This window comes from Eulemur rufifrons, chromosome 10, assembly GCF_041146395.1.
Source record: "Eulemur rufifrons isolate Redbay chromosome 10, OSU_ERuf_1, whole genome shotgun sequence".
NCBI lineage: Eukaryota > Metazoa > Chordata > Mammalia > Primates > Lemuridae > Eulemur > Eulemur rufifrons.
Genome location: NC_090992.1, coordinates 732407 through 744528, shown reverse-complemented (window position 1 = coordinate 744528; position 12122 = coordinate 732407). Strand labels below are relative to the sequence as shown.

Genomic DNA, 12122 nt, shown 5'->3' with positions numbered 1-12122 from the left:
TGATTACTGGGTAGATGAGTTTCATTTAGTAGGCACTTTATAAATATTTATTGGATTAATGAATAGAAAAGAAATACTATAGCAAACAAATTCCTATTTAAAAATAACTTTAAAAGAGTATTACAACCTTCCTTATAGATTAATTTGTCCTCAGTTAAATATTCATCTTTTAAAGAATTATTATTTTTTCTTTTTTTTCTTTTTTTTTTGAGACAGAGTCTCACTCTGTTGCCCGGGCTAGAGTGAGTGCCGTGGCATCAGCCTAGCTCACAGCAACCTCAGACTCCTGGGCTCAGGCAGTCCTTCTGCCTCAGCCTCCCGAGTAGCTGGGACTACAGGCATGCGCCACCATGCTCGGCTAATTTTTTTTTTCCTATATATATTTTTAGCTGTCCATATAATTTCTTTCTATTTTTAGTAGAGGCGGGGTCTCGCTCTTGCTCAGGCTGGTCTCGAACTCCTGAGCTCAAACAATCCGCCTGCCTCGGCCTCCCAGAGTGCTAGGATTACAGGCATGAGCCACCGCGCCCAGCCAAGAATTATTTTCTGATATCAGTAATTACATTTATTCAGATGAAATTGTTCATATGCCAAGTTCACAAGAAAATGCTTCCAATGAGATAGTATTTTCAACTTTCCTTTAGTTATTTAAAAATAATTGGTTTTGCAACGCTGAACTTCTATAAAGGAGTAATATGTTCTTTTATAGATTGATTTGTCCTCAGTGCAGAAAACATCTTCTGAAGAACTATTTCCAAATGTCAGCAATTATGTTAATTCAAATGAAATTGTTGCTCTGTCAAGTTTGCAAGAACATTCTTCCAATGAGGTAGTATATTCAATTTGTCTTTCAGTTACTAAAAGAAATAATTATTGTTATATTAGATACTTTGTATAGGAGATACTTTGAGAAATCTGTAACTCAGTTGAGGCTAACGTCATCTATGTGTGTGAAGCAAAATCTCTTATCAGATGTATGATTTGCAAATATTTTCTCCCATTCTGTGTGTTGCCTTTTTATAGGATCTTTTGATGCACGAAGTTTTAAAATTTTCATAAAGTTCAACTTGTCTTTTCTTTTTTTTTTTGCTTATTTTTTTAATGAGCAGCTGAATTTGTTTTGCTAGGATTTTATTGAGAATTTATGCATCCATATTCATAATGGATATTGGTCTATAGTTTTCTTTTTTTTGTTGAGTCCTTTCCTGGCTTTGTGTTAAGACGATGTTGGCTTTGTAAAAGATGCTGGAGAGGATTCCTTCCTTTGCAATGTTGTGGAATAATTTCTGCAGGATAGGTACCAGTTCTTCTTTGTAGGTTTAGTAAAATTTGTGGTTAAAATAGTAAAAACCATGTGGTTCAGGTTTTTTGTTTTTTGTTTTTTTAGGAAGGTTTTTTATTGCTGCTTTAATTTCAGTACTTGATACTGGTCTGTTCAGCAATTCTGTTTCTCCCTGATTGAGCCTAGGGAGGCTATGTGTTTCTAAGAATTTGCCCATTTCCTCCACGTTTTCAAGTTTATGTGCATAGAGATTTTTATAGTATTTAGAGGTGATATTTTGTGTTTCCATGGTATCAGTTGTAATTTCTCCTTTTTTATTCCTGATGGAGCTTATTACAGTCCTTTCTTTTCTGCTTCTGGTTAATCTAGCTAGAAGCTCATCAATTGTGTTTACCTTTTCAAGGAATAAACTTTTTGTTGCATTAATTTTCTGTATAGTTCTTTTATTATCAATTTTATTTAATTCTGTTCTGATCTTGGTTATTTCTTTTCTTCTGCTGGGTTTGGGATTGGTTTGCTTATCCTTTCCAGTTCTTTGAGATAATTCATTAGATTATTGATTTGTGATCTTTCTGTCTTTTGGATGTAGGCATTTATGGCTATGAATTTTCCTCTCAGGACTGCTTTAGCTGTATCCCACAGATTTTGATAACTTGTGTCCCCTTTATCATTTAGTTCAAAGAATCTTTTGATTTCCATCTTAATTTCCTCTTTGACCTATCATTCAGCAGTAGGCTGTTTAGTTTCCAACACTTTGTGTAGTGATGTGTGTTTCTGTTGAGTTGATTCTTAATTTTATTCCACTGAGAAGATGCATGGTATAATTTTTCTTTTTTTTTTTATTTTTTTTGAGACATGTTTTGTGGCCTAGGATGTGATCAGTCTTAGATAATGTCCCTTGAGCTGATGAGAAGAATGTGCATTCAGTGGTTTTGGGTAGAATGTTTTGTAAATGTCTGTTAGGCCCATTTGTTCTAGAGTTCTGTTTAAGTCCATTGTTTCTTTATTTTCTGTTTGGAGGATCTATCCTGTTCTGTCAGAGGGGTGTTGAATTCCCCAGCTATTACAGTGCTAGTGTTTGTCAATTTTGTGAAGACCAAGTAGGATTTGCTCTATGAATCTGGGTGGGCCTGTGTTAAGTGCATAAATATTTAGAATTGTTACGTGTTCTTGTTCAATTGTTCCCTCTACCATTATATAATGAACATCTTTGTCTTTCATTATTTTTGTTGATTTGAAGACTGTGTTATCTGATATGAGAACTGCTATACCAGCTTTCTTTTGGTTTCTGTTTGCTTTTAATATTGTTTTCCATCCCTTCACCTTGCGTCTGAATGAGTTCTTGTGGTTTAGATGTGTTTCCTGGAGACAGCAGATAAGTGGCTTATATTTTTTATCTATTCAGCCAGCCTGTGTCTCTTCAGTGGGGATTTCAGGCCATTTACATTTATTGAAAGAATTGATAAGTGGGGTAGATTTCTGTTCATCCTTTTGGGTAGACCCTTAGTGCTTTGTTTTATCTCTTGAGCCATTGTGGTATCTGGCCTCTGAACTTCAGCTTTTGGATGATTTTACGCTGGTGGGTGTCCATTGTGCTGATCAGAGTATAATGCAGATCTCGACCTCTCTTTAATACTTTTCACTTATTTGTTATAGTCTGGGTAATTTCTTTAGTAATTCTCTCTTTATCTGTATCTATTCTAGTTCTTAAGCATTTCACTGAATTTTTATTTCAACAATTTTATTTTTCATTTGGTAGTTCTGGTTGTTTCTTTTTTGAGTCTGCTTTTCATTCCTGATAGTGTCTGTTGCTTGTTCATCCTTGAGATTTCACTTGTTAATTCTTCAGTAATTTCAGACATGGCTAATGTATTCTGATTTGGCAGTTTCAATATCTGATGTTCTGAGGGCTTAAGTCCATTGTTTGATATATTACACATGGTAGCTTGATTTTTCATGAGTTTAACACTTCTCTTATTGTGGTATAAGGAAATTTTAGGAGGGGAAATATAGTTCATCCTTCATTACTGCCTGGAACTATCCTGAGCTAATTAATTTTTTTTTTTTTTTTGCCTCTGAGTTCGTATGTCCGGAATCATGGGATATGTTGATTGGCTAGGCTGGGTCTTGTGGTAACCATGGTGTTCAAAAGTATTATCAACTCTATCTAATCTATAAGGAAGGGGTGGTGTGTAGCTGGTAGGGTGAGTAGATTCTTCAAAAAAACTCTAATACTGTTCAGGACCAGAAGAATGGAAAATGAAGGAAAATAGCAGGAAATGGGACAGGAAAATAGCAGTTGTCCACCACAGAGGATAAAATAAATTTTACGGTAGAAGAGGTTTCCATGTAGACTTTATTTAAAATGGGAAGAGCCCTTGATAAATATATGTCTCTACTTCTGAATTCTAAGAAACAAAGATATGTCACTTCTGAAAGATATAGTATTAATATTTCTTTATTCTAGAGACTATCTGCTTGATGATAAATTGTCAAAATTAATGAATTGAGAAATCAAGGAACTTAGTGTTTGACTTAGAATTAAATTTAAATTTTTATTTTAACTCAATAAATCATGCAAACTTTCTCTCCCACTTTGAAGTGTTTCAATCTCAATTCTGTCGTACTTGTTCTCTGTCCTTAACTAAATTATCCAATCTTGTCAAGTTTCCTCATTTGTAAAATGTGGATAATATAATCTGCCCTGCTTGGTTCTTGTGAGTATCAAATGAGCAAATGTTTTAAAACCAATTAGTTCTGGAGTGAGTAGGCATTTAATACATACTTGCTATTAGTATGTATGAAATATGGATATTGAGACTATTTGCATGTGAAATAAAGCAACATAAACACAATATTTGGAGGAATTATGCAGTATCTGCTTTTTTTTCTTTTTCAGTTTCCTTCAAATACATCAGAAATATGTTGCATTATTAGAGCATCACCAGGAACTAGACCAGTGAAAAGTAAAGGCATTGTTGTAAAGAAGAAGAAATATTCTCCTCCTAAAGATGTTCCTCAAGGTACTGTAGTGTGGATGCAGAACATACTTTTTAGATGATGTAAAACATCTTTTCATGGCAAATTCCTTATTTACAGAGGAGATTCAGTTATAAATTTTATTCTGAGAGTTCTTACAGTAGAAATGGTAAAAATATGAAAGTCTTATCAGGTTTCAGAATCTGAGTAAAATAATTATTTTAAAGACAAAAAAATGTAACTTTTGAATAATTAGCTTATGACATTGGTTTGAAATGTATTTATCTAGGGTACTTCCTCTTATTTGAACTTTAGTGTTGTTTGGGTTTCATTTTTAGTAGCGTTTTTTTTGAAGATGTGGAGATGTTTTTGCATTCACCTAGCATGGATTCAACACTTCCTCTGTGAAAGGCACTGTGCTGAGAACCTTATTATGTTTATTTCTCACTATGACTTGATGGTAGACAGGATGTGCACTGTTATCCCCATTTTACATATTAAGACTCCGAGGCTTACAGTAGTATGCAGCTGCGGTCCCCAGGCCCCAGGCCGTGGACCGGTACCAGTCTGTGGCCTGTTGGGGACTGGGCCGCACAGCAGGAGGTGAGCGGCAGTGGGGGAAGGAAGCTTCCTCTGTATGTACAGCCACTCCCCGTCCCTTGCATCCCTGCCTGAGCTCCTCCTCCTCTCAGGTCAGCGGTGACATTAGATTCTCATAGGAGCTCGAACCCCACTGCGAAGTGCGCACACAGGGGATCTAGGTTGTGCTCCTTAGGAGAATCTGATGCCTGATGATCTGAGGTGGTGACACTAGGGCTGGGGAGCAGCTGCAAATACAGATCATCATTAGCAGAGAGGTTTGACTGCACAGAGACCATGATAAATGCATTGCTTGCAGACTCATATCAAAACCCTATCAGTGAGTGGCAAGTGACAATGTAATAATAATAGAAATAAAGTGCACAATAAAAGTAATGTGCTTGAATCATCCCCAAGCCATTCCCCACCCCCACCCTCACCTCCACCTCCAGCCCCGGTCCATGAACAAATTGTTTTCCATGAAGCTGGTCCCTGGTGCCAGAAAGGTTCCGGACTGCTGGTATGCCGTTTGTCCAAGATCATACTGCTACCAAGTGGTGAGGAGGAATTCAATCTTTTAAGCTTTCTAAGCTACAAATGGTTTTTTGTACTCCCTTTCTGGCATTTCAGGAAAAATGTTAATTACTCAGTGGAGCTTTGGCACATTGTATGAGTAAGCAGCCAATGAAGGAGCTGAAATTTAACAGATTGTGTATAACTTCAACCAAGCCGTTCACTCCTGGCGCTTGTTGTCCTCTGCTCTGCAGTGCCTTCCCTGAGCATCCTCCAAGCCCACAAAGATCTGTCTCTATTACTAAGTTTCTTGAATACTTTAGTCAGTACCACTCATTTGACACTGGTTAATTGTACTGGTTAGGGTTCTCCAGAGAAACAGAACCAGTAGGATGTAGATAGGTAAATACAGATATATTCTATAAGAGGATACTTATTATAGGAATTGGTTCACATGGTTATGGAGACTGGAAAGTTCCGTGACATGCCATCGGCAAGCTGGAGAGCCAGGGAAGCCAGGGAGTGGCCAAATCAGAATCTGAGAACCTGGGAGCTGCTGGTGCAAAGCCAGAGTCCACAGGCCAGAGAACCTGGAGCTCCGATGTCCAAGGGCAGGAGAAGATGGGTGTTCCAGCTCCAGAAGAGAGAATAAACTCGTCTTTCCTCTGCCTTTTTGTTCTATTTGGGCCTCAACCAATTGCACGGTGCCTGTCCACTTTAGGTGAGGGCAGATCTTCCTTACGTAGTCCACTCACTCAATGCCAGTATCTTCCGGAAGCATCCTCCCAGACATAGACATACCCAGAAATAATGCTTCAGCTTTCTGGGTATCCCTTACTCCAGTCAGATGGACATCTGGAATTAAGCATTACAACAATATACTGCCGCTTGACCTAATTTACAATACTGACTTTTTGTACTCCCTCAGGTGATGAATTTTTCAAGGACAAAGACCATATAATAGGCTTCTTTCTATCTCTGATTCTGGCAATATCAGTATAATGGTAGAAGATAGCGGATGCCTGTGTGAGGAAAGAATCAGCCAGTAGGATGTGTGCGTGTGTGTGTGTGTGTGTGTGTGTTTATATGTATATGTCACAGACACACATACATACCTGTGCATGTGTTTATGTTTGCATGCACACATATGCACATACACGTGCATATACAAAGAGATTCATTTCAAGGAATTGACTTACACAATTGCAGGGCCAGCTGGGCACGTCTGAAGACCGTAGGGCAGGCCAGCAGGCTGGACACTCCTGAGCAGGGGCTGATGGTTCAGTCCACAGGAAGATTCTTCTTCAGAGAAACCTCAGTTTTGCTCTTACAGCTTTTCAACTGATTGGATGAGGCCTATGTACATTATCAAGGATAATCTGTTTTACCTAAAGCCAGCATTTACAGATGTTGACATATATAGATGTCAAACGTCTGGCCAGTTCTTCTTTCAACAAAGCAAACAACCAGGTTCACTGCTTGAAGTTCTGCCCACTAGGAAGATTTCTCATCACCAATTTCCTTTAGGAATGTTCCAGAAAGGAGATGTAGGTACCATAACTGTCCCTGTTCAAGTGGTGCTTACATGTCATGGAGAACCATTTGTAAACCAACCCTGAGCTTCGTTTTCATCAGTCAACTGATTGTAGAGAACTGCTCGTGACGTCCTAAGTGCAGACAGGGAGAGGGAGGGTCATGTGGCGGGAGTGGGGGCCGTGGTCACCTGGGCCACTTCCTCAGGCTCTTGTGCCCAGTCTTGTGTGCGTGACTTCAGTTTGATAAAGCAGCGCTGCTCTTCACACCGGCACACAGTTGGTGGTGGCTTCTCAGAGGTCACACAGTGACGTGGGGGCTCATGGTTAAGTGTTCAGTCTCTGCTGAAGCCCACTCATAGGCCAAAAGGAGAGTAGTTATCCACAGAGGATGGCAGGGTTTTGCTCCAAAATCCCAAGGGTTTGCCCTTAGGATTCACCTATGGGGACCTGCCAACGGCTCAAAACGGCATCTCCGTCCGCTCTGCACACTTCAAGCACTGTCGGGTCTGCTGGGTCCACGTGACGCAGGGGTCGGAGCATCTTGCACAGGAGCCTGGACTTCTTGCTGGGCCTTGTCTCATTCTGGGCCTTCCTTCAGCTCACAGCCTTTGAGGTCATTTGATAAATGGGCTGGAGTAGCACACCCAAAAAGGCTCACTTGGCCTTGTGTCTCCTTTCTGGTTGTAGGGGAACCAGACACAACACCTTATCCTGCAGCTTAGTAGGGATGTCTCTCACACCACTGGATCCTAGACACTTCCCTGAGGTGGAAGGCCCCTGGAGACCCAGCAGTTACCTGACTGCAATGTGTATGTGTATATATGTTCACCAGAAAATATGCACTAGAATTTTTAAAGCAGCACTGTTTGTGATAGCCCAAAATTGGAAACTGTCCAAATGTTCATCAAGTAAAATGGATAAATACATTGTGGTATTAGGTCATTAAATATAAAATGTCTGATTTGGAATCAGAAGTTTATTGTAACAAGAAGTACAGTTAATCAAAGTATGTGCCTAAACTATCAACGCAGTTGTGCATCTTAACGATAGCTCGTTTATGACAGCAGTGAAAAAGTCTGGAGAGCAAGTGGCGATGAAATCATGAAAGGCATTTTCCACAGCTTGTTGGGAACCAAATATTTTTCCTTGCAAGAAGTGGCCCAAGCCTGGAAGAATTGATAGTCAGTTGGTACAAGGTCTGATGAATACCATGGATGACAGGGAGTTTCCAAGTCCAGCTGCTGTAGTTTGAGCAGCATTGTTTTTTGCAACATGTGTTCTTGCAAGAGGATTGGCCTATCTCTGTTGACCACTCTGGGCTGCTTAATCGCAGGCACCCTCATCATTTTATCCAGTTGGTTGCAGTAGACATCTGCTGTAATCCACTGACCAGGCTTCATGAAACTGTAGTGGGTAATACCAGTGCTGTACCACCAAGCAGACACCATCAGCTTTTTTAGATGAATATTCGGTTTTGGACTGTGTTTCAGCACTTCATCTTTATCCAACCATCGTGCCAAACGCTTGCAGTTGTCAAAAAGAATCCATGTTTCTGTCACACGTAACAATACAGTGTAGACATGGTTAGCCTTTGTCGTGACAGCAAAGAAGCCAAGCTGTGAGACGATTTCTCTTCTGAGGCTCGTTTAATTCGTGTGGAACCCATCTATCCAGCTTCTTTACGTTGCCCATTTGTTTCAAATGGTTCAATATTGTTGGGATAAAAACGTCAAACCTTGATGCTAAATCATGCGTAGGTTGAGCTGGATTCACTTACACTATAGCTTTTAGCTCATCGTCATCCACCTTGGTTTCAGGTTGCCCATGTCGCTCATTTTCAAGATTAAAATCACCACAACAGAACTTCTGGAGCCATGAATGTACTATGTGTTCATTAGCCACATCCTTCCCAAACACTTCACTGATATTTCCAGCTGTCTGCACTGCATTCGTTCCACAATGGAACTCATATTCAAAAATAACATGAATTTTTTACTTATCCATGGTTTCATAAAAATTGCTCTAAAAAAATTGAAAGCTAATCACAAGCCAAAATGTATGTTGAAAAGAATGAGGATGTACCTTCACAATAAAAATAAAACAAGAAATGTCAATGTGAAGATGTTATAGATGTCAACTGTCAAACTTAGTACTTAAGGAAATCGGACATTTCACACTTAATGCCCTCATTCATTCATTGGCTTGTTACATGGTGGTGAGAATCAACTATAAATAGTTACGTGCAACTGTGAGATGTTGCATGTTACATATACAGTTATGTACATGTTGATGGATTTTACATAAGGTACCAGGCACAGTAGAGTACATTTAATATTATTTATTAATGTATGTAGTACAAAACCAGGCAAAACTAAACTATAATGGAAATTACTATAGTAGATGCCCTTGTTGGGGTCAGGGTGTTAACTGGAAAGTGTTATGGGGGCCATTGTAGGGTGCTGATACCATTCTGTTTCATTGTCTTGGTGCTGTTTGCATGGGTGTGTTATGTTTGTGAAACCCATCAAGCTGTACACATATGTATTTTTATTTGTATTTGTTATGCTTCAATGAAATATTTTTAAAAAAGGAGAAACTCTTAATTTGATCATGTTGGCCTATCATATTAGTTTATGACATCAGATACTGTCAAAATTCTGGATTTAAGCATGCAACAAAGCAAAACCAAAATGTGTCTGGGAAGTTCTTTTGAGTGTTCAGACCAAAGTTTTTAGTTTTTAGTTTAATTCACAAAGGCAAACTGCCTCCCCCTCCGGCCTCTCTGCCAGGTGCCCAGTGAATGTTGATCTAATGGTGCCACCTCCTGGCCTCTGCCTGGGCTCTCGCCATAACAGCAGCCTCCTCATTTAATTCCCTTCCAACCCCTGGCTACTTTCCTTTAGTAAAAATAGCAAAGCTCAGAGCTAACTAGTGACCATGTTATTCTAAACATGCAGCAGCCTATTATTAATCCTAGCATTTAAAGTTTTAGCTAGTTTGGCAATAATCTAATCAGGACGACAAGGTGAAGCTCGCTCTTGATGGTCTAGGACTGTGTTCAGTGGGCTGTTTGTTCATTAATAACTGATGTTGTGCTGATTAAAGCACCAAAGTGGTGCAAGCGAACCGAAGAGATGCGAGAGAGGAGGTGGTGTGGGCAGACAGTCTCAGAATAGTGACAGCCAGATAGAGGAGGCTGTGGAGAACATGCAGTCCAGTGTCTCAATGTGTGGTCCTCTGGCCATCTGGACCGAATAACTGCAGAAACTGCAATTGCTAGACATACGGCACAGGAATCTGTAATTTGGTGAACGCTCAAAGTGATTCTAAGAAGCACTAAAATTTGAGAACCATATAATTATTATTATATTTTTTATAATTATAATTATTTATTATATTTTATTATAATTATTTTGGTCATTTTACAGATAAAAATGCCCTGGCCAGATTAAGTGACTTGCGCAAGTTCACACAGCTAATTACTGGCAGAATGAGAACTAGAACAAGGCACTGCAGGAACCCAGGAGAGGACACTTCTAACTTTGCTTTGAGGTGTCAGGAATGACTTCCAACCTAGTGATACCTTTTGGAAAGTCAGACAAACCTGTAGCTGTCCTTATAGTGATATTTTAAAATTTCTATTTTACTTTGAGCTCCAGAAGAGATGATAAATTGTGTTATAAATTCATATATCAAGTTAATAGTAGAATAACAGCCTTTAACTGGATACATATTATCTTTCGTGAGAGGTTTGAATGTGTAGTTGATAAGAGCAGGCAGAAATACCACACCGATACGTGACAGATGAGGTGGAAACAGATCCATTCAAGTATCTGAGAGAGGGCAGCAGAAATCATGTAAGAATCGGGCATCCCTACGTTCATTTGTATCTGTGTCACATCAGCAAATTGCTTAAGCTTTCTGAATTTTAGCCTCTTATCTGTAAAATTGATAAAGTAGTAGTTCTTACTATTTTAGAAGTTCAACAATCAAAGAATTGTAAGGATTAGAGATAATCTATGTAAAAGTATTGACATATAATAATTACTCATTATATAACAATTATTATTTGCTTCTATAAGTTAGGTTAATTCCTCAAATCTAGCATACTACATTTCCCTTTTGAAAATTGTTGCTTGGTTTTTATTAAATTGCAAAAAGCCTAAAATATGTTAAGTGGTTATTTTATTCAATGCTAAATTTGGTTGTGCCATCTCACGTAAATAATATATAAGGTAAGTGTGTCTAGTCTTTGACACAGTATTTGACACATTGATTTAATACAAATACAGAGATGAAATGTGCTAGTTAATTCCTTGGGGAAAAAGATCAAACTAGTTTGGCGTCATGGAGGCCTTTTAAGCCTGTCATTTTAGTGTCACAGAGAATGAAAAGATGAAGTTCTCTGGTTGGTTCACTCATTCAGCATACATTTATTGAGTCTGGATATCATGTGCTAGACGTGTTTAGTTGCTGGTGATGTTGATATAAAAACACAGTTGTTGTCTTGATGAAGTTTATAATCTCATAGAGGAAGTAAGACGTATACAGCAAGTCCAGTGGAGTTTATGTGCTTTAATAAGGTTGCATGTGGGACCCTCTGCAGGACGCTGTGAGGCCGCAGGGACGTGGTGAGCATAAGCACAAGGAACCAGCGTAAATAATGACAGGCTTAAATCATCCTCACGTCGTTAAGGAACTGGGATTGGTTGGATTTGGCTGGAGTGGATGGAGATTGGACTCTGAGAACAGAGGCTTAGGTAGTAATCAGGGGCAGACGTGGCGAGCCTCCTTTGCCATCCTGAATCTTTACTGTATCTTGGTCAAGGTTACTTTTTATTTGATCACTCTAGCAAGTAGGATGGAGATGATTTGGAGAGAAATGAGCATGGAAGCAGAAAGGCCAGGTGGGAGCTTTATAAAAGTTCTGATGAACAAAGTTGAGAAAATACGGATCTGAGCTAGTGTATGTCAAAGTATAGTGCTCAAATCACCAGAATAATTTATAAATAATGCAGATTCCCAGGCCATTGCCTCAGTGATCTGATTCAGGAGTTCTGTAGTTTGAGAACCAAACTAAAAATTTGTATTGGTACAGGTGACAGGGCTTAGTGACTGCCGAGGTACTGGTGTAGGGTGTGAGAAAGAAGGACAGTTAGAGGATGACTTCCAGGTCTCTGTTACTGTAAAGGTTCAGAAATGATGCAGTTTAGGTGATGTCAAGGGAAAATCTA

At 39.1% G+C, this 12122-nt stretch overlaps 1 protein-coding gene across 1 annotated transcript in view; it reads left to right on the top strand.

Moving 5' to 3' along the window:
- Positions 1-12122, top strand: part of MEIKIN (meiotic kinetochore factor) — a 53489-nt gene that overhangs the window by 39988 nt on the left and 1379 nt on the right. The window contains exons 11-12 of the mRNA XM_069484023.1: positions 710-829; positions 4182-4305. Of these exons, the coding sequence (XP_069340124.1) occupies positions 710-829; positions 4182-4305 (244 nt within the window). The remainder of the gene's footprint in view (positions 1-709; positions 830-4181; positions 4306-12122) is intronic.